Source organism: Hydra viridissima, unplaced genomic scaffold, assembly GCF_058129835.1.
Source record: "Hydra viridissima isolate aposymbiotic clone 2 unplaced genomic scaffold, HvirCarnegie_v1 scaffold_12, whole genome shotgun sequence".
NCBI classification, from domain to species: Eukaryota; Metazoa; Cnidaria; class Hydrozoa; order Anthoathecata; family Hydridae; genus Hydra; species Hydra viridissima.
This window is the reverse complement of record NW_028324311.1, coordinates 9870000-9892000: the sequence shown is the minus strand read 5'-3', so window position 1 is coordinate 9892000 and position 22001 is coordinate 9870000. Positions and strand designations below refer to the sequence as shown.

Genomic DNA, 22001 nt, shown 5'->3' with positions numbered 1-22001 from the left:
TGGGTAGCGTTTATTCCAAACTGTCGACTAGCCTTTCTCACGCTCATTCTTCCAGTTAAACATTCTTTCATAGCATTAGACAACGTTTCTTGACTGTATGTAGTTGCATATGCTCTTGAACCAGGCTTTCGCTTATATTTCCTCGGCATTTTCACCGGCTAATAATCCAAATGCTTCAATAAATGTATCAGAAATGACAAAAACCCCAAAATAAACTCAATGTAGTCCACGAAGTAACTGCTATATTCACAAAAACTGTTGATATACCAAAATTGTTGATATAAATTGTTGATATATATTGTGGTATCTCTAACAAAATTAAAACATGCAATCTTTGTTAAACTTTAGGAATTTTAAAAAAAATCAATAATTTACCAAAGTTACCCCGGCGACCAATGTAACCCCGGTTGACGGTACCATTTTGAATACTTTTTTAACAGGCAAACTTTTTTAACGCCTTACGGCGTTAAAAAAGTTATAATTATTTTGCGCACGCGCAGAATTCACAGTTTATAAACTTTTTTAACGACTAACTTTTTTAACGCAACAAGGGAATGAAATTTGTCGTTAAAAAAAGTTGCATCGTTTCGTTAGGGTATGTAAAATATTAAATAGTAGTTTATACTTTATATTAAAAATGGCTGTCCATGTTTACTAAGTTGCTGAATTCATAAGCTTTACTACTGATATATGGACCAGTAGTTCAAATGAAAGCTTCATGAGCCTGACAGTTCACTATTTAGACAATACATTTAACCAGAAAACTTGTACTTAGAGTAGCTATTTCCTGAGAGGCATACAGCAGCAAATATTGCTGAATTGACTGAAGATATTATGGCTGTATTTAAAATATCACCTTCAAAAATTCATTTAATAGCTGGAGATAATGGTGCAAATATTTTTAAGGCTAATAAAGATACCCCATACAATAGTATGCCTTGTTTTTTACACACACTGCAACTAGTAATTAATGAGTGTATTTTTGAACAAACAGTAGTCAAGAATGTCATTGCAAACTGCCATTCAATTGTTGGGCATTTCAGCCATTCTCCCCAAGCCTGCCATAAACTTAAAGCTCTTCAAGAAGCAAACAATGTTCCTAAGCACAAATTTATTCAAAATGTTCCAACAAGGTGGAATAGTACCTATCATGTTAGAACAAATTTATGAACAGGAAACCTCTATCCATATATGCACTTGAAAATGGAAAGCTTCCTTCATTAAATGCAAACAAATGGATAATTATTGGACAATTTAGTGTTTTGCTAAAAAATTTCCAAAAAACAACAGTTCGCTTGAGTGAAATTCTATTGTCTCAAATATTATACCACAGATACAGCTTTTGAAACATTTCATTAATAAAGCTTCAATTTATGATAACTGATTTAACTTATTCAATTGAGAATAAATTCAAACAATATACTGATAACTATAACATCATCTTGTCAGCATTTCTTGATCCCAGATTCAAATCAAAAATGTTCAAAAATGAAAACACCTTCTCAGCTGCTAAAACATAACCATTCAACTTATTAAAACCCATGAAAATATAAAAAACATCAAAGTTACTGAAAATGATTGATCTGCAGCTTGGGACATTAAAAATATTGACTCAGAATATGCAAATAATGGTACAGTACTAAATGAATACAAAGATATAGTAGAAATGGGTTTTTAGAATTGCTTTGAAGAACTTGTAGGTTTTAATTCTAAACAAATCTGCCAACCACAAACTTTAATTTCAAATGAAACTTTATTAAACGAAATTCAACTCTACTCAAATGAAGTCCTTATTCACAAAAAAAGCAATCCTTTGTTGTGGTGGAAATCACAGAAAACTAAAATGCCACTATTAGCAAAGCTTGCTTTAAAGTATTTAAGCTACCTACCGTCTTCTGTGGAAAGTGAAAGACTTTTTAGTATTAGTGGAAATGTATATACTGCAAAGAGAAATAGCTTAACAGGAGCTCATGGTGAAATGTTAATGTTTCTGAACTATAACATGAGAAATTAAAAATATTTGATTTTGTCTCTTCAGCCTATTTTTTAAATAAACAAATTTTAAAATAAAAAAATATTCCATGTTTTTGTCTTTCAGAGAACCGGTTAAAGTATCAGTGTCAGTATAATTCTTTTAGAAGTGAGTATCTATGTTCTATTTTTTCATGAAATATAATTTATTTAGGAGTTTAAAAGCTTTGATACTATGAGGAGGTCAAACGAAAAAAAAAAATGTCATGAAAAAAGTTTAACTTTAAAGAATTAGAAAGTTGCGGGAAAATAAAGTTTGGAAAAAATAATTGAAACTCTGTTTTTCATCCATAGCTCAAAAATAAAAAAAGAATGTCTCCCAATGCCTTGATCAAAATTTCAAAGCATACTCTGTTGTGGATTTGAGGTTTCCGCAAATAAAAGAGTATTGTCAACTGGGGTAACTTTGGTCAGTTTTGGCAGTTTTTCTTAAACATCTCTGAATCTTATAAACTTTTTTACAGCTTTCTTTTTGGTAATAACATAGGTCTTGGCTATAGGGCTCTATATTTATTTATTTCATTTTTTTATTACAAATATTTTTCAACGCCGAAAAGTGACCAATGTTACCCCAGGTTTTTATCATGTTTGATCAATAATACCCCTGCTATGGGGTAACATTGGTCACTTTGGAGTTTTAAAAAATCATCAGTTCTTAGAGAAACATGAAAAAAACAAAAAAATTTGCAACAATGCTCCCTGTTATTGTGCAAAAGTCATTAAAAGTCATTTTCTAGTAGGTCATCATCGTCACCTGAGGATGATGACACTTGTTCAACTCTTGCCCTTTTCTTGTTATTTTTGGTGTTATTGTTATTCTTTGATGTGGTAGGAGTTGTGTTATTCACCAGATCTTGCGGTGTTATGGCTTTGCCAGGTGTGATCTTTTTTCTTCTGGTGCGCTTTGTTTTCCCATCTTGTCCACAATGTTTCACTAATAGACCTGCTATAGCTTTATTTAATACTTCCTCAACAGTACTACCGGTACCTCCTCCAATGTCTTTGTTAACCTGTGGCAAACGCTTCATGACGATTTCTTTAACGAAGGGAAATATTCCACTAGCCTTAAAGTTAGATCTCAAATTATCGCTTTTCAATTTCAATTGACGTTGCAGTAGAGCAAGAAGACCGTAGAACTGATTTTTCGGTATTGATTCTTTGATGCGCGATTCCTTTCGCCAATTTTCCAGTATCCTGCGCCATTCTATCTTTAGCGGACGGAAAACAGCAACGTCTAGCGGTTGAAGCAAATGGGTAGCGTTTATTCCAAACTGTCGACTAGCCTTTCTCACGCTCATTCTTCCAGTTAAACATTCTTTCATAGAATTGGACAACGTTTCTTGACTGTATGTAGTTGCATATGCTCTTGAACCAGGCTTTCGCTTATATTTCCTCGGCATTTTCACCGGCTAAGAATCTAAATGCTTCAATAAATGTATCAGAAATGACAAAAACCCCAAAATAAACTCAATGTAGTCCACGAAGTAACTGCTATATTCACAAAAGCTGTGAATATACTACTACTACTACTAATACTAATACTAATAATAATAATAATAACAATAATAATAATAATAATAATAATAATAATAATAATAATAATAATAGTAATAATAATAATAATAGTAATAATAACAAAAATAGTAATAATAAATGTTCTTTCCTAAATCCTTAAAACTTTACACCATCAAGAAAAAAAAGTTTTTGAATTATTGGACCACATAGTCCTTTGTGATTTTTAAATTCGTTTACAAGTGGATGCTTCTTTGTTTTTCCCGCTTCAACTTTTAAGAGCACCGTTTTGTGTCTATATGTGGTTAACATTTGTCACATTGCTAAAAATTGGTTATACAATATTATCAGTCTGTAGCGCAATAGAGAAGAGACTTCTGATCTGAAATTTATTTGCGAAAATGAAATTTATCAACAATTTTGAAATAGCAATTAATATGAAAAAAGCGTAGATTATTTTAAAGTCTTTTTACTGTTTGTTTATTATTACTTTTAATGAAATTTATATGATATTTCAGGTTTAAATACTTTGTAAATATTTTTTATACAACTGTTTTTTCTTTGATTGATCAATACCTTAATCAAATTTATTCAAAAGAGAAAAATCATTCGTAAAATATCTCTTTCTACTGAATGGCGGCACGAAAAAGGTTTAAATCAATAATAAGAATAAATTTTTTTTTCTGAAGTTTCGAAAATATATGATCGAGCTCGTTTTAAACCCCTGTGTTGCAGTTAAACACAAGTAATGAACCGCGATCAAAGCAATGGTTCAATGCTGCAAATATAATAAATTTGCTTTAGCATGAACGACGTTCGTTGCACAAAACTCACGCTTCTATGCACAACAACAAAATTTTACCTTGTTTCGTAAACTTGTGCTGTTGTGCTTGCAAACGTTGATAATGGCGGATTCACCTAGTCCACCTACCAAAACGATCGAAGAAAAGCGAAAACCTTCTATTTTTCGACGATCAATAAAATCTCGGAACTCAGAGGGAAAAATCGATTTTGATGGTTTTAAAGATGACAATTTGCAAGATAAACTAGTTTACAAAAGTAAACTTAGTTTTAAGCGAAAAAATGAAAAAAGTTCTTTGCCTAAGGAAGAAGAAAGTTCTCAGCTGTTAATTTTTCCGACTTCAAAGGATTTTCCAAGTGCTGAAAACAGCACAGATCCTGCCGAAACTAAAAATACCGGAGAAGAAAAGAAGTCAAGAAAAAAATCTATAATCAAACGCATTAAGGAATATAAGAAATCAATAAAAGATCATCCTAAAGAAGAAAATGAAGAAGTAATTCCAACCGTTTGTAAAGATATTCAAAACGAAATTATTTTTAACAAATTACCGATTGAAACAGTTAAGTTAACGCCGAGCAACGATGTGAGCTTAAAATTTGATGAAAACCTTTTAACAGGTAGCAACCCAAGTCCTGATTGTAGTGAAGATTCGTTTCATGATGCATTACAAAAAGTCGGCGAAGATCATTCTTTAGAGAAATCTGTTAACAATAAGGCAATTGAAACTGAAAACATAGATGTTAAGCGAGAGAACAATCTGGTGAAAAGAAACTCTCACTTACCTTTTGACGAATTTAACGTTAGCACCATGTCTGAATTAACTACGATAACATTAACGCAAACAGATATTGTTGCAACTGAAATTGAACAAACAGAGGATGTTGAGATGACTTCAGAAAAAGTAGCAAATGTCGAACACCTTGAAAAAAATGATGTTTGCTATTCAGACGCTCTATTAAACTATGCATCTACAACAACAAATGGGTGTAAAATAGAGGATGCTAAAGAAAATACATATTCTCGAAATTCATTCTCGGATGAGCTAAAAACTAAAAAATCACATGTTCTTAATGAACACAAAGATGAGGCATTTAATATAACTTCTGAATCTATCACACTTACACCAATAAAATCACGTGCTCTCAATTATATTGTTGTTGATAAACCTCCAGAAGGAAGTCAAGGAGATGAATCTTTTTTTGCTAAAAAGGCTCTAAAGGTTTACCAAAAAGCAAATCTTTCGAGAGCGTATTGCCAAACGTGTTGCAGTGTAATGTAAATATGAGGACAAAAAGTGGTTGATGTTTGCACCAAGATGCAAACTACAGTAGCGAAAAAGAAGTTAGACAAATAAAAGTTTATAAAAAAGAAAATATTGGTAATAATTTAATGTAAATATTAAATACAAATATAAATACAAATACAACGTTTTTAAAAATTTCTTTGGTCCAACATTTGATCAACATTAATCATTATATTAAATTTCTTATTTTCGATGACAAATATACCTGTCAAGAAAATTCCTCAATATCAGAATTTGAGTTTTCAAAAAATATTTTCTTCCACCTTTCCAGTGGCGTACCAACATGTTTTGGGGCCTATATATACATATATATATATATATATATTTTTAATATATGAACTTCAATAAATACGAATTCTCTCAATACTAATTTTTTATTTTATCTAAGAAATTTTCGCTAGATTATTGATACTAGCATCTTCAGCTTTAATTACAAATATTATTAAATTAAATTACAAACAAACATTAACGGTAATGTCACGTTTTAATGGCTTCTTTAAACTTCACTTTAGTTGGGCTTCTTTAATATTTCGTAGGTATAAAAAGTATGGCGTTCAGAATTGCGTTTTTACATATTGACCGTCATCTAAATTCATACCTCCATTTTTAGGTCCGCATTTGTTGAACTGAATTTCGATTGCCTCTCGAACTTTTCTTTCAAATTTTTTGGGTTCTACTTTTAGCGTCTTTACTTGATCCCATTTTATATTACCTGAACATTTAATTTTATGATGGCCAATTGCATATTGTTCTAATTTTTCTTCAAAAACATTTTTTTGGTGTTGTTTTGTTCTTGTTGCTATTTTCATTTTTGTTTCACCGATGTATTTTTGTTTACACTCGCATTCTATTAGGTATACTCCGGGATGGCTATTTGATGGTAGTTTTGTTTTGTTGCGCGAAGTTAGTAAAGATTTAAGATTTGCACTGGATTTAAAGACTGCCCTGTAACCTGCTTTCCTAAAGATTTTTCGAAGTTTTGGTGATAATACTGGGATCCACGGTAGTGATATAGTTGGCATAGTTGCTTTGTTGTTAGATAAAACTATTTCATTATTTGAGTGTCGTTTTTTTATAACAATATTTGCAAGGTCTTGTAATTTCTTCTTTTCGTATCCATTTTCAGCAAACACATTTATTAGGAAATCGATTTCTTTATTCAAAAATTTTTCAGAGCAAATTGATAAAGCTCTATGAATAAATCCTTTAAATATTCCTTCCAAGATTTTTGGATCGTGGTTTGAATTGGGCTTAACCTGAATATTTGTTATTGCTTTTTTTCGATGTATGTTAAAATCATATTTACCTTTTTGATTATTCGTTATTTGGATGTCTAAAAAATTTAATCTTTTATTTTCATCTTCCAATTCAATTGTGTATTTGATGGCATGATGTTGACTGTTTAATATTTGTTGAAAACAGTCTTTAAATCCAGTGCAAATCTTAAATCTTTACTAACTTCGCGCAACAAAACAAAACTACCATCAAATAGCCATCCCGGAGTATACCTAATAGAATGCGAGTGTAAACAAAAATACATCGGTGAAACAAAAATGAAAATAGCAACAAGAACAAAACAACACCAAAAAAATGTTTTTGAAGAAAAATTAGAACAATATGCAATTGGCCATCATAAAATTAAATGTTCAGGTAATATAAAATGGGATCAAGTAAAGACGCTAAAAGTAGAACCCAAAAAATTTGAAAGAAAAGTTCGAGAGGCAATCGAAATTCAGTTCAACAAATGCGGACCTAAAAATGGAGGTATGAATTTAGATGACGGTCAATATGTAAAAACGCAATTCTGGACGCCATACTTTTTATACCTACGAAATATTAAAGAAGCCCAACTAAAGCGAAGTTTAAAGAAGCCATTAAAACGTGACATTACCGTTAATGTTTGTTTGTAATTTAATTTAATAATATTTGTAATTAAAGCTGAAGATGCTAGTATCAATAATCTAGCGAAAATTTCTTAGATAAAATAAAAAATTAGTATTGAGAGAATTCGTATTTATTGAAGTTCATATATTAAATTTATTCAACTCTCATACAAGATGTCGTCATTTAAATATATATATATATATATATATATATATATATATATATATATATATATATATATATATATATATATGTATATATATGGGGCCTTTATATATATATATATATATATATATATATATATATATATATATATATATATATATATATATATATATATATATATATGTATATATATATATATATATATATATATATATATATATATATATATATATATATATATATATATATATATATATATATATATATATATATATATATATATATATATATATAGACTACATTAATGAATGTATGTATAACACATTATCTTTCTCCACTTTCATGAAAACGTTTGTAATAAACAAAAATTAGCAAATACCATCTTTATCATTATCTATCAGTTTATATGTTTATATATGTATATATATGGGGCCTTTATATATATATATATATATATATATATATATATATATATATATATATATATATATATATATATATATATATAGACTACATTAATGAATGTATGTATAACACATTATCTTTCTCTACTTTCATGAAAACGTTTGTAATAAACAAAAATTAGCAAATACCATCTTTATCATTATCTATCAGTTTATATGTTTATATATATATATATATCCATTAACGCCATTTTATCACTTATAGAAATTCATTTATGTACACAAATGACTAAAACATTAGTTTTGATAATTTATTTTAAATGATAATACAATGATGTATAAAAATGTACAGTAAAAAAAACAGATTTACAGCAAAGAGTTACCTCTAGAAACACATTAAATGCTTACTTGCGAGCCTTGATTTCTGCAAATCGTTTGATTAACTCATCAAAATTCACATGTTTTGCAATTTCGTTTTCTACATATATTATGGCCAAGCTCGTCAAACGAGACTGGCACATTGTAGAGCGGAGATAGTTTTTAATTAATTTCAATTTTGAAAAACTCCTCTCACAAGAAGCCACGGACACACATGTAGTTAGAAACAGTTTAAGAGCTTCAGTCACGTTTGGCAACGATTCACGAAAGTCCATTTCGATGATAAACTGAAGCATTTTCAAGGATGTCCATGCAGCTGCAATGTCTAATTTGATGCCAGAAGCCCTCAGATGCCTTCTTAGCCTCTTTACTTCAGGCAGCATTTCTTCCTCCTCTACATCATTGAAAGTTTCTGAAAACTGATGGGCATAGGTTACAATTTCTTCATCAGTTGCCTTCAAAAGATTACCTGTGTGTACAACAGCAAACTTTTCATACACAGTGTTTATCGAGGTCAAACGTTTTTCTAATTCTACATGAAAGTGGTCAATGCACTCGAACATAGCACGCTTCAATTTTCCTGTGGAGCTAAACCTGCATCTTTAGCAGTTTCTCCTGGCATCATCTTTTTCACTCGCTTGCGTTTTCTGCTTTCAATATCAATGGCCATTTCAGCACAAGTCTGGGTCGCATATTCTACAGCATTATGGACCAGTACTTCTCGACTCTCTACTAAAAAGGTCTTCAAGCTTTTCAGCTTCACAACACACTTTTCCAAGCTAATACCTTCGATTTGAAGATATTTTTGGGGAAGATTCACCTCGAGTAGAATGTGGTACCACAAATGCAAGAAGCAAAGGAAATTGAAATTACAAATGTTTGTCATCAACACCTCCGCTGCTCCTCTCGTATCTAGGTTTTCAGAAGCATCACAAAGCTTTTCCACAGCCTTAACCAACTTTTCGAAATGTTTGAAGATTAGTTTCACGGCATCATGATGAGCACTCCACCTGGTATCATTAGGTCTCTTCACTGTCACTCCAACGGTTTCTTTTAGGACCTCCCATCTATGTGTTGAACATGAAAAAAACGTGTACACACTTTCCAAAGTTCCAAAAAATGTAACACAAACAGAAACACTACCAAAAGCATCTACGCCACATAAATTAAGCGAATGGTTAGCACAAGGCACAAATATTAATTTTTGTTGTAAACAATTATGATAACAGAACAAAAATGTTGACTATTACAAAATCCGGCTGAAGTAAAAAAATATAAACTGTATTAACATTTGGGGGCCTTACTCCCAGACGGGGCCTGGGGCGGACCGCCCCTCCCGCCCCACCTTCGGTACGCCACTGCACCTTTCAACTGATGTTTTAAGTAAAAAGGCTTTCACTTTTGGATTTATTCAATGACGTAGCAAAAATATTTGACCTCCCTTAAAAATTAATTTTCATAATTTTATTAAACTTTAATTTATAATTTATAATCTTCTATTTTAAAGAGTAATAACAGTTTGTCTAATTACTTTTACAAATAAAAGATACAATTTATTATTTAAAAATAGAAGCCAAATGGTATAAGACATTTTTTACACTTTGGATTTAAGTATATAAATAAGTAGGCTAACGAGAGAAGAAAATAAACAAACGTTTTGAAAGCGTTTTTTTCTGACTTCAGTACCAAAACTTTAAAATAAAAATTGGAGCTCTGTACTAAAAGTACTAAAATTCATAGGCCGTACTGATGTGTTAATTCTAATGCATTTTATTGTTAAAAAACTTTGAAAATAAATTTTTATAATAAAATCCATGAGGATTGTTGTCCGAATTACAAGTAAGAACAAATTCTCTGACTCTGTGCTATGGCGCTGAAGGAAAGTGCAGTGCCGATAAAGAATCTGAACATAAATCTCGTTTTGAATTCTCAGTTTGAAGGCAAAATTTAAAATCTCTTATAAAGGGATTATTATATATTCCTTTATAAGAGATTTTAATAATAATTATTACAATAATAATAACTATTATTATTAAAATTATTACTATTATTATTATTATTATTATTATTATTATTATTATTATTATTATTATTATTATTATTATTATTATTATTATTATTATTATTATTATTATTATTATTATTATTATTATTATTATTATTATTATTATTATTATTATTATTATTATTATTATTATTATTATTATTATTATTATTATTATTATTATTATTATTATTATTATTATTATTATTATTATTATTATTATTATTATTATTATTATTATTATTATTATTATTATTATTATTATTATTATTACTATTATTATCACTATGCCACATTACTTAGTCCTGTAGCTATATTGCTGGCAAATAAGATGCATTTTATTAATGGAAACAATGACACTGCCAAAAATAGTTGCTAAAACTGATAAGCGGTTAACTATATGCAAGAGTCTATTTAAAAAAACTAAGAAGTTTTCAAAAAATGCACTAGTACTATCATATAGCATACAAATGGAAATTCACGAGATATTCAGAGAAATGTTTGAGCTGTTAAATAAAGGAATACCATCAATATTTATGTGAATTGTAAGCTGTGTAATATCAGATGAAATTGAAGATTTATTTAGGAGCAAAGACTACCAGTTTATTAATCCTATTTAAAAATATTCACCACCAGCTACAGAAGCAATAATACTGTTTCGATCAGTTCTAAGAAGTGTTCAAGCATCTTTAGGCAAACTTAAATTTGATTCTTGCAAATTCTAAAGCAAATTATTTATAACACTATGAGATATGTTAAATGCAATCGTCCATTGCTTTAATTCATCTGATACACTTTCATTCACTTTTGTTATCCAATTGTTGTCATCAATGTCATCACTGTCTAAATCATCATGCAAACAAGTTTTCCATTCGATGTTATCACTAGATTCTTCAAAACTAATGATAGAGTTAGTAAAAGGTAAATTTATATTGTCATCCGACCAGCATTAATTTTCGGGACTTTTAGAAGAAGTGCAAGAGGGTAACAAAGTATTGATGACAGTTGGACATGATTAAACACTAAAATATTATTCAACAACTCGAATTCATTGCATGATACTTCTCTCACAATTCTTGGTATTTCAGCAGCAATTTTTCTACGTTTTGTTCTGTCTGAACTCATAGTAAGGTTACTTATATCTTCGTAATTTTACAAAATGTTTTTCTGTTATTTAACAAAATTAATTAATTAACAAACAATAAATAGAAAACAAATAATATAAAAAAAGCATATGGGTAAAAAAATCTTATTAGGTAATAAACATTCCCCAATTAACAAAATAGTTTTATTATAAATTAAATGAAGATAGACTTTATAAATTATATGCGGTAAAAGTTATTAACAATGTATACGTTGCTTTCTCGCAGCGAACGCAACGTTTCAACTTTACATTTTCTCTTTTAATAAAAAACTCCCATCCACAAAAAAAATACCACTCAAAGTATGTTTATAGGATTTTAAGGAAACTACGCTATGTGCACTCTTTGTAATTGCTTTCGCGCGTAGTGTAATTACAGTATCTCAGACAACTCAAAACCAGTGTTTTCAACTTAAGAGCCATTGTCTGAGAATTGTAGGCAAAATAAGCAAATTTTGGAAGTGATGTCTTCAAACTGTAATCATTTTTAGATATTTTGTAAAAGACAATTAAAGTAGGCCACTGGTAATTTTTTTTTTCTAAAATTTTTATTAATTTCGGAGATATTGGGTTCCAAAATTTGGCCCGTTTTGAGAAAATTTTGCGCATTAAGTGCAATTGCTACTTTGAGGAGTAGTTTTAGCAACATGAATATGACAGAAACATTTCTTTTTAATTTTTTTACTAATCTGGGTAGATTTCTACAGTAAAAGTAAAAATTCAACAAGATTACATTTTCAATTGTCTAGAAATCGTGGTCCGAAACCACAACATTTGAAATTTTACCCTAACTTTGAGCTCTAATATCTCTTAAGGCCAATACTTGCACGTAGTTTTTTTAGGTGTTTTTGAAAGACACTAAGACATACATTGATTTTTTGGAACAAAAACCATGTGCATGCAAGGACCTGGAAAGAAGTAACCTGCCAAAAATCACTTTTTGCGGTCAAAGCGCTTTGATAGATTACCCATAACAACCGTGGCCTTAGGTCCACCATGAACAGTATAAGTTATTCATTTTCCTTAAATATGCATCTTCAAATATCTGAAAAAAGATCTATGTGCTCGGGTAATAAAAACCCTAAAGAAGTCCTAGAAGTAGCCTTATTTTGCCAATTTTTTAACTAAAAAAAATACCCTAGCAACGGTATAGATATACTTAGCAACGGCTACTTTACAGCCTTATTAATTAGTACTGCTATTAAAAATTTTAACATAATACTTTTTTATAAAGGAACTGTACAAGAGAACTTGAAAAAAATGCATATAGCACTTAAAATAAAAACAAATAAAAATTATATATAAATAAATATAATGTTCTATCTAATATAATATATTATATCAGGTAGAACATTGTATATATATACATATATATATATATATATACTTGGTACATACCATGGTTTACTTGAGTTACATAACATTAATTTTTTTCAGCAGTTTTCAGTAGAAGAATTAAATTTGTTTATTGTTAATTATTTATTGACTAATTAATGTTAGTCAATAAATAATTAACATTAAACAAAATATGTCAGAGAGCAAGGATAAAGTCAGTCCTTATGAGAAATGCATATATTTTAATAAAGAGAAGACTTCTTGTGGTCCTTTTAAGCGTTGGAACAAAGATGGAATCTTTCAAGTTAATGAATTAACTGCTGACATAACTAATCATTTACAAGCTTTAAAGGTATGAATAATATTAGAGTATTATTTGCTTTTTTATTAAAAGAAACAGGATTTCTTACTCCATAGCACTATGGGACAAAAGTATACAAATTTTGCACAAAAATATTTGTGATAATTATTTTTTTTGTTGATGCCTGTAAATGTCATTACAAAAACCCCATATTGGTTTTCATCAGAACATTTGCAAAATTAGAGATTTGAAGATTGGACTTAGTCCTGAGAAAGGATTTTGTGGGTTGGTTCCTTTCTGCATAACTCCATCCAATTTTCAATTTTTTGAAATGTTCTCAATAAAAAGTAAATGAAAAATAGTGTGGGTTTTTTATTATGGCATTAAAAATTATATTATAAGATATTATAAGTAGATAGATATTGCAGTTATTTAATAATTAATAAATATGAAAAATTTACGGCTAAATATCTAAGTCCATGTCTTCAAAATAGTCAATAAGAGAACCTTAATTTAAATCCATGAAATTTGATTCCTCAGTTGTAGAGTCCCAATCAGCTTCTTGTTCATAATTTTTAAATAATAGGAAAATTTTGACAGCACCTGATACCTGATGTTTAATCCTTTTCATTCTCCACTAATCGGCATTTTTTTTTTAAATTGCAATAAAATTGCAATTACAATTGGCCAATATTGCCAATCGCTTGCAATGGATTGGCAATTTATTGGGCAATAATATCGCAATATATTGCAATATTGACAATAAAATTGCAATAAAATATAATTAATTTGACATGCACCTAGCTTTTTGAACTAATCAGACAACACAATTTAGTTGTCAAATGCGGCAGCTGTACACCCTAGTTACATAATACAATATGCAGTGTGTGCAGAGCAACTACATTGGATCACCTGAACAATGTTTAAAATAGCATTATAAATGAGCACAAGTACATTCCTGGAGTATCTAGACAATATATCCAGCCGCAGCGCGTCAATCAGCAGCGGCAACGCGTCCAGCAGTAGCGCGTTAATCGAATAACGTCTACGAGCAGTGCGTCCAGCAGTAGCGCGTTTTACAACAGCGCTGAAAGTTTAACATTGACGTACACTTTAAATTCATATTAAATGCTAACTCTAAAAAATCAAAACGACAACAAAATTTAGAATAAAATAGATTGTGTATTTGTTTAACACAGAAATATAACACATGCACAAAATAACTCAAAACATATTGTAAACACAAAATAGCTAAAATCGCTCATGACCCCGCACCACAATAAAAACGTCACTAATTTCTTTTGTCTTTACCAAACTATTTTTTACTACTTTTATTGTCTCGGAAAAATTGATTAATACTCGCTCGAACAACACGCCAGTTGTAAGTCTTGAAAACTTTGTCCAGTGCACCTTTAACTTCCTGCACTTCTTCTTTGTCCATATGAATGCGTGCAGTTGGTCCATTTGGTTCACAAATACGCGTGCAAGCAAACTCCTTTCCAAATCGCAAAACAATAAATTTTCTTGCGAAGCTACACGGGTCTCGTTTTTGAATGTCATTTAATTTAAAAACGGCATCAAATCCAGGATACACGATCTAAAAATTATAATACAGATGAGTTCGGATTTAGTAAACAATCTGGTTTAGTAAACTTTGTTCAATGCACGGTCAAATTAAGCTACCTAATATATGTAAATGTGCCACTAGGGTATTGACTTTTTGGTATCTCCAGTTTCCAATATAAAAAACAGATGAACTTTGGTTTGAAAGTAACTGAAAAGTCATTGGTTTTATTTAATTTTTGAAAAAGGTTACCCACCATGACCCTTGATTACACGCTGGCTCCCATATATCAGTGAATTTTCTTCTAAAGTATATCAACCTGTGTCTCAAAAGAACCAGAATTTCATAGAGATTTCAGATATAATAATGGTTTTAAATAAAAATAAATTGATTAAATTTTATATATAAAAACAATTATCTAAAACTTGAAAAGGTCTTTTTTTATGACATTTTGTTTGCAATATTATTTCTTAAAATGTTTCAGTAGAAAATATTATGAACTTTGAAAACACTTTAAAATTCTAGTTCTTTTGAGACCCAGGTTGATATACTTTTGAAGAAAAAAAAATTCAATGATATATAGGAGCCAGTGTGTAATCAAGGGTCATGGTGGGTGACCTTTTTCAAAATTTAAATAAAACCAATGACTTTTCAGTTACTTTCAAACCAAAGTTCATCTGTTTTTTATATTGGAAACTAGAGATACCAAAAATTTACCAAAAAGTCAACACCTTAATGTGCCACCCTTTCCTGAAGCAATCAATATTTCCTTTTTTTAATTCGGTCAATACTAGCTAGTGCTGCACTCATTGGATGAGCTTTTTCCAACTAAATTACAAAAATTAAATTTGACTTACATTATCATTAATAGTTTCATTTTCTATTGGGTGTAAAATTTCAGCCAGAAGTTTGTTGGTCTTCCTTTGTTCAACGAGAAGTTTCTTTTGTTCAACCAAAATTGCTAATGTTAAAAACAATAGAGTACTTCTATGTACAAGCACAATATGGTAGAGCTTATGCAAATACAGTATTTTAACTAACCTTCTAAACAAGACAGACTGCTCAACTTTGGTGTACCACAGTGTTTGGTTTTGGGAGCATCATTATCAAAATTGTCATCAAGCATGTCAAGCTTGCGCTTTTCCAAAGCCATAATCTCTACTTCACTTTTTTTAGACGATCCTTTTTGATAGTTTGAAACTGATGCAAAGGAGTCTGATTCTATAAATGAAACGAACAATAAAAATATATTCAAGAAAGTACATCAACGAAATTGTAATAATATTATTAAAATAACCTGAAGAATGGTCTTCATTAACGCGTTTTTTTTTCAGCACCTTTGATTTAGGAGTCGATTTGTATTTAGGTCCATTTAGGCCTATACGTTCTGAGACTGGTGCCATATTGTCTGAATCTATAGAAAAATACAAGAACAATTAAAAGTTGTAGCTACATACACAGAATAGTAAATTCATAACAAAATTAATATAATATTATACTTGTAATTGTCACAAGTTACCTGAAGATGGGTCTTCATTATGTTTTCTTTTTCCCACAGCATTGCCTTCATTATAATTGAGGGCAAACTTACTCACTTCATCACTGCTAGGATTTTCGTCACCAAATTCATCCATAAAGTTATCCAATGACGTTTCAAATTTACAACATTGGGTAATAGACCCCTTATATATTATGACAGCTGAATGTTGTTTATTTGCAATGAATACATTCACTACATTTTTCTGTTAAGTAAAAAAACATTAAATTTATTTATCTACATCAATTTTTTCAACATCTTTAAAAAGTGGGCTTATATTTTAGGGTGGACTTTAATTAAAGTATATAGGGTAATTGTCATCTGTAGTTGTATTTTAATGCACTTACCACTTGAAACTCAAGGCATTCAACGGATGAATAATGCTTAAAAAGTGTATTTGAAAGTGATATAGGAGGTGTATGACGCTCATGCTTCTCACAGTCCTTGTACCATAAAAGAACAAATGTTGAAAAAAGCTTTTGAGTGTCTACAAAATCCAATTTCTTGGTTCTATTTCTACCAGGATAAGCCATTATTTAATAATATAAACCTATGAAAAAAATTAAAAACAACACAATCACAATAGCTTTACAAAGTTATCTAAATATAAAATTTATAAAAAAAAACTTGCTTGTACAAAATTTATAAAAATGTTTTTGTATTAAATGCTTGCATAATTTTTAAAAAAATAATTTGTTAATATTGTAAATTATTATTAAAACATTATGTAAATTTTTATGTAAAATATTATGTAAAATTTTTATGTAAAATATTATGTAAAGTTTTATAAAATTAATTTGTAAATTTGTATAAAATGCTTGTATAAAAAAACACACATGCATGGTTTATTTGTTTATTTATCACAAAATTTACATTTAGCCACCCTAAGCATATTCAAAAAGTTCTTTCAATGGTATTAAAATTATTACTTCTTTTGTGAGTAGTTTACTTTTAATTAATATGCATTTGCAAACTAGATTGTCAGCTGGAATAACAACAATATTTTGTGTTTGTTCAACAATAAAAAATAAGTCATCATCAATGTTAACTTTCACATTTCCAATCATATCACCAAAAGTAGATACTAACTTGCATTCCACATTTAATAGTTGTAACTGAACATGTATAACATTGTCAACTAAAGGAAAATCCAATATGATACCAAACTTATTATGTCCAAATTGACAAGTGTAGCTGTTATGTTTGCCATAAGTTTTTGAATGATAAACAATACCATGTTTTAACAATTTGCCAGGATTTAGCAATTGCAATTCTTCCTGTTCACTAATGCCAATATTTAATGCTTGACAAATTTCAGATTTTTTAGGATGATCTGTTGTTTGCAAAAAACAAGAAGCTGTTTTGAAGTCAAGAAATTTTTGCACAATCTGCTGTGGGTGACCATGTGTTCCTTTCATCATTTTTTTATAATTACTAAGCCGAGCTTCAAAACAAAACATTGAGTAATTTGTCACACTTCCATGCATTTTAATAATATCGCTAACATGACCAAGTAGATGAACATTGATAGTATTCATATATAAAGGAAGCAACTCAGACAATGATTTTTGATAAAAATTAAACAGCTGGCTAATAACTGATACTTTATCTAAACATATTTCACTGCTTGACAAGCGCATGCCAATTACTAGAGAATAGATCATCATCATGCAGTCAGGATTCAAATATGGCAGAAAATATGGAACTGCTAAGTATAAAATAAAGTTTTTAAAGTCATGGCCTTTCCAATGTATAAATGATTTAATAGTTGGTGGCTTAGGCATGTTATGTGGCATTTTTTGATCAGCAAGTAAGATTTCCAGAGCATTTAATTTTGCAGCACTACCAATAAAAAATGCTTCATGTTTATTGATAACAGAAAATAAACAAATTAAAAGTTTTTTTGAGCAATTTTCGTAAAACAGATGTAACACATCAATAAGTATCATATCTGGCACTTTAACAAATGACATTTCACTAAAGATATTCAAGCCTTTAATTCCAAATACAGATACTTTTGATTTTTCAGCTAATCTAGCATATTTGGCATACATTTCAGATGTTTTAAGATTATATTTTGTATCTGAATGTGAATAAATTCTTGCTGAACCATGTTTTCTTTCAATTGTTCTACCAGGATGTTCACAATAATGACATCCAAATTCACCATTATATTGCTTGTGATTGATAATTGAGGCCACTGCAGGTAAATCGAAAACCAAACCAACAATATGAATAACAACTTGGACATTGTTAATTTCAAGGGGTATTTCAAACAGTTTTTCATTAATGCACTCCTAAAAAATAGTTAGTAATATAGTAATTATGCCTAATTGTTGTTTGTTTGTTGTTTATTATCATTACTTATAGTGGTAGAATTCTTTCACTGTTCCACAGCTGGAACAGTGAAAGAATTCTACCACTATAGGAAAATCAATTAACTATAATTTTAATATAAAAAATAACTATTAATAATTAATTTACCTTCAAATAAGCATGCCAATTAGGTTTTAATGATGAGAACCATAAACCAAGAAGTAATGTATTTTCAATTAGAAACCGTTTACAAGATGGTAAATCCAAAATAATTGCATGAAATGGCCACATTGAAGTCTTTTTTTTTGTGTATGGTTCTCCACCATCAGTTGACATTAACAAATGAATATGTAAAACATTTTTAGATTTCATATTTTCGACAAAATTTTGTCTCGAAATTAAATCACTCTTTCGTTTACCCAATATAATTTCCATTTGATAAGATTTAATTGCTCCCAAATTTTGAGATAAAACAAGTTTCATTTGGCTAATAATATCCAATATAAAGATATGTGATGAACAATGAAGATTTAGTTTACATGTGTCAACTAAAGCTGTGCAGCAATCATGACAATAATATGTATGGGTTGGTTCAGTATGGGAGAATACATTTTTTTTAACAAATCTACGAATCATTTTAAGAGATGAAGGTATGTCTTCTACACACTGGAAAATCTATAAAAAAAAAAAATATAAAACTTTAAAAGTATAGCTATTGAAGTTTTACCAACCAACCCAGGCCCCAACCTTAGTTGAAATGAAAATAAGACTAGACAGTAATGTAGAATGTTCCTAATTAAAAGACTCTCTACTTATGCCAATTTTCTCAGACTTTTTTTACAAATTATTGGCAATGTGCACCATTTCTGATGGTAGCCAGAGCTAAACTGCCAGAGCAGCATTTTTTGCAGTGCATTACTTGATATGACAGGCTCAAAGACTAGTCTGAATAGACTGGCTGTATCCATTTTTAATGTAAATGGAGAGTTTTAGAATAAAGCCATGGCTAGGCTGTGCGTGCTGCAGCCCATGCAGCCTAAGCAAATAAATTGACTAAATCCTTTCATGGAACCATTGCAATAGTTAGGAAGAGAGAATGTTAACTTTAAGACTTTTTATAAATCATCAAATATAGCAACTTTCCATGTTTAGCGACTTTAAATAAATTTATGTATTTTTACAAAAATTTTTATTTATTTGATGTTGTTAATTTATGTAATTATTAATTGATGTCATTTTATTTTTGGTGTACAAAATTGTTATTACCTTATAAATTTTTTTTTTTTTGGTGTATTGGTAAAAATTAAATAAATTTTGGCGTTGTTGATATATATTCTGTGAAAAAAAAAAATATATATGGAATGCACCCTGGTTCAGGTTTTCAGTGGCATTTGTCTGCCCAAGACAATAAATGCATTTTGTTTTTGTAATTTTTTAAAATTATGCCAATAAACTAAAAAAAAAATAAAATTTAATACGCCAAAAAATAACTTTTGGGGCCTGAGAACACTAAAATAACCCATTTTTCAGGCCATTCAATAAATAAATATACAAAATATTTTTATTTAATTTTAATTTTATTAAGTCTCTAAGTTTGAACAGTAGCTTACCTATTACAGAAAATTTTTGGAATAAAAGTCACTAAACTTGAAGATGTCTGAGTTTTAAAATATTTTAATCAAGGGCCAAGTTGGTTGGTAATTTCATTAGCTTGGCAATATTCATTTACAAGTACATCGCATAATGTAGGCTACATTTTACATACCAGCAAAGTCTTCAAAAAACGATCAAATGCGATTTCAGTCAATGAATTGCTAATCATTAAATACAATAAGGTTAAAAACATAAACGTTTTGTTGGTAAGTGGATCAAATAAAGAATTTTCAAATGGATTACAACTAAAAAACTGAAACATGGAAGCTTTTGATTCTTCCTCAGGCTCAGATACTACAATTTCTTCTGTTTCTTGGGTAAATCTACCATTGTTAACATTATCATCCGTATCGCTACCGTCGGACTGAGAACTACTTTTAATGATGACCTCTTCAGAAGACGTAGACTCAGCTGTAGAGTGTAAAATTCTTCTTTGGTACTTTCTATTAAAAAAGTTTCGTTTCATTGCGCAAATAAAATTTTAACAAATTTTCCAACCAGACAGGTTCGTTCCGCGCATGTACAAAACGCCACTTTGAACATTAAAATCATTCAAAGTCGTTAAAACCGATAAAAATAATTCCACATTAACTTGCAATAAATCCATATTATACAGTTGCAATAATATTGCAATAATATTGCAATAATATTGTAATATTTTAACAACAACCTTGTTACTGCTTATTAACACATTAAACGTATGTAAAACAAAAAAATGACAAGGGTAATTAGAAAAGCATCGGAATTATTTTTATTTAAGTGCATTTAAATTACATTTAAAAACACATTGCATTTGTAAAATTTTGTTGCATTTTTAGTTGTCAGTTTATTGAGCAATTTGTAGCAATTTTAATTGAAAACGCAATAATATTGCAATATGTTGTAATATAACGCAATATATGTTGATCAGTGTCACATCCAGTTTTGCTGAAGACACTATAGGGTCCGATGAATCTAATGCTCGATAAAAAACATCGAGCAAATTACTTTTACGAGAACACTTTCGAGAATGATATCTACGATTCTGCCTATAGTACTTATTACAAGATTCAGCTCCCTCTTCACCAAAAAATCCAGGTGATAATGGTAGTGTCATAATGTTTTTTGAATGACAAAGAATTTTATGAAGAGAGGCAGGAATATGTTTCATGGCAGAAGGAACCAAATTTTTCAAAGTCCAAATGTTCGTGACAATTAAGGGCAGCAAGAATTTTTACTTAAAAACGAGTTATACTTAAATAAATATTTTGTGCATGTAGGCTTTCAGAAATATATTTGATGTTTGAGCTAAGCAACTTTGAAACATGAAGAAAACTCCATATTTAAGTATGTTCATATATATAAGGAATGAGGATGCTACGCAAAAAATTGCGGTGATTGGAGACTGGGAACAACAAAAACCCTAAAATGTTAGCCCTCAAATATGAGGGCAATAAGTCAAGTTTGTTATTTTTTTTTTAATTTTAAACTTTATTTATATTCATCAACAAATTTCAAATTTGATTCAATAATATCTTTTTGATCGGCTTTCATGACTTTACAAAGTTTACATCCCCCTCAAATTGAGGTTTTTGTGAAATTCCATCATTCTGTTTAAAATTCTATAACTCTCAAACGGGGATTTTGAGGGG

At 29.5% G+C, this 22001-nt stretch overlaps 4 protein-coding genes across 7 annotated transcripts; all 4 read right to left on the bottom strand.

The window, feature by feature from the left end:
* Positions 1–2633: 2633 nt before the first annotated feature.
* LOC149881164 (uncharacterized) lies at positions 2634–4731 on the bottom strand. Its single transcript, XM_090069597.1, has 2 exons — positions 4406–4731; positions 2634–3455 (listed from the first exon to the last, which is right to left on the bottom strand). The coding sequence occupies exon 2, from the start codon at positions 3429–3431 to the stop codon at positions 2751–2753; it is 681 nt and encodes a 226-aa protein (XP_089925723.1). The 5' UTR covers positions 3432–3455; positions 4406–4731; the 3' UTR covers positions 2634–2750.
* A 3774-nt stretch (positions 4732–8505) lies between these two features.
* On the bottom strand, positions 8506–9042 carry LOC145181626 (zinc finger MYM-type protein 1-like). Its single transcript, XM_080056791.2, has one exon. The coding sequence runs from the start codon at positions 9040–9042 to the stop codon at positions 8506–8508; it is 537 nt and encodes a 178-aa protein (XP_079912917.2).
* A 5420-nt stretch (positions 9043–14462) lies between these two features.
* LOC149881163 (uncharacterized) lies at positions 14463–16870 on the bottom strand. The gene is made up of 6 exons (XM_090069110.1): positions 16749–16870; positions 16384–16563; positions 16162–16278; positions 15906–16085; positions 15722–15825; positions 14463–14897 (listed from the first exon to the last, which is right to left on the bottom strand). Exons 2-6 carry the CDS (start codon positions 16496–16498, stop codon positions 14616–14618), a joined length of 798 nt encoding a protein of 265 aa, XP_089925236.1. The 5' UTR covers positions 16499–16563; positions 16749–16870; the 3' UTR covers positions 14463–14615.
* On the bottom strand, positions 16749–20862 carry LOC149881162 (uncharacterized). Of its 4 annotated transcripts, none has more exons than XM_090069107.1 (4): positions 20483–20862; positions 18886–19392; positions 17331–18698; positions 16749–16951 (listed from the first exon to the last, which is right to left on the bottom strand). In XM_090069107.1, the coding sequence occupies exons 1-4, from the start codon at positions 20834–20836 to the stop codon at positions 16934–16936; spliced, it is 2247 nt and encodes a 748-aa protein (XP_089925233.1). In that variant the 5' UTR covers positions 20837–20862; the 3' UTR covers positions 16749–16933. The 4 variants fall into 4 exon arrangements, with proteins under 4 accessions (XP_089925233.1, XP_089925235.1, XP_089925231.1 ...); XM_090069109.1 differs by having other exon boundaries at positions 20328–20805; XM_090069105.1 differs by lacking the exon at positions 16749–16951 and having other exon boundaries at positions 17241–18698.
* Between the last annotated feature and the right edge of the window lie 1139 nt (positions 20863–22001).

Coding starts and splice junctions, on each gene's coding strand:
- LOC145181626 (XM_080056791.2), bottom strand. CDS start 9,042: ATGTTCGAGTGCATTGACCACTTTCATGTAGAATTAGAAAAACGTTTG.
- LOC149881162 (XM_090069105.1), bottom strand. CDS start 20,836: ATGAAACGAAACTTTTTTAATAGAAAGTACCAAAGAAGAATTTTACAC. Junction 19,393..20,482: donor GTTTTTTGAAGACTTTGCTG/GTATGTAAAATG, acceptor TTTTTTTTATAG/ATTTTCCAGTGTGTAGAAGA. Junction 18,699..18,885: donor ATTGGCATGCTTATTTGAAG/GTAAATTAATTA, acceptor ACTATTTTTTAG/GAGTGCATTAATGAAAAACT.
- LOC149881164 (XM_090069597.1), bottom strand. CDS start 3,431: ATGCCGAGGAAATATAAGCGAAAGCCTGGTTCAAGAGCATATGCAACT.
- LOC149881163 (XM_090069110.1), bottom strand. CDS start 16,498: ATGGATGAATTTGGTGACGAAAATCCTAGCAGTGATGAAGTGAGTAAG. Junction 16,086..16,161: donor TAATGAAGACCATTCTTCAG/GTTATTTTAATA, acceptor TTTCATTTATAG/AATCAGACTCCTTTGCATCA. Junction 15,826..15,905: donor CAGTCTGTCTTGTTTAGAAG/GTTAGTTAAAAT, acceptor TTTTAACATTAG/CAATTTTGGTTGAACAAAAG.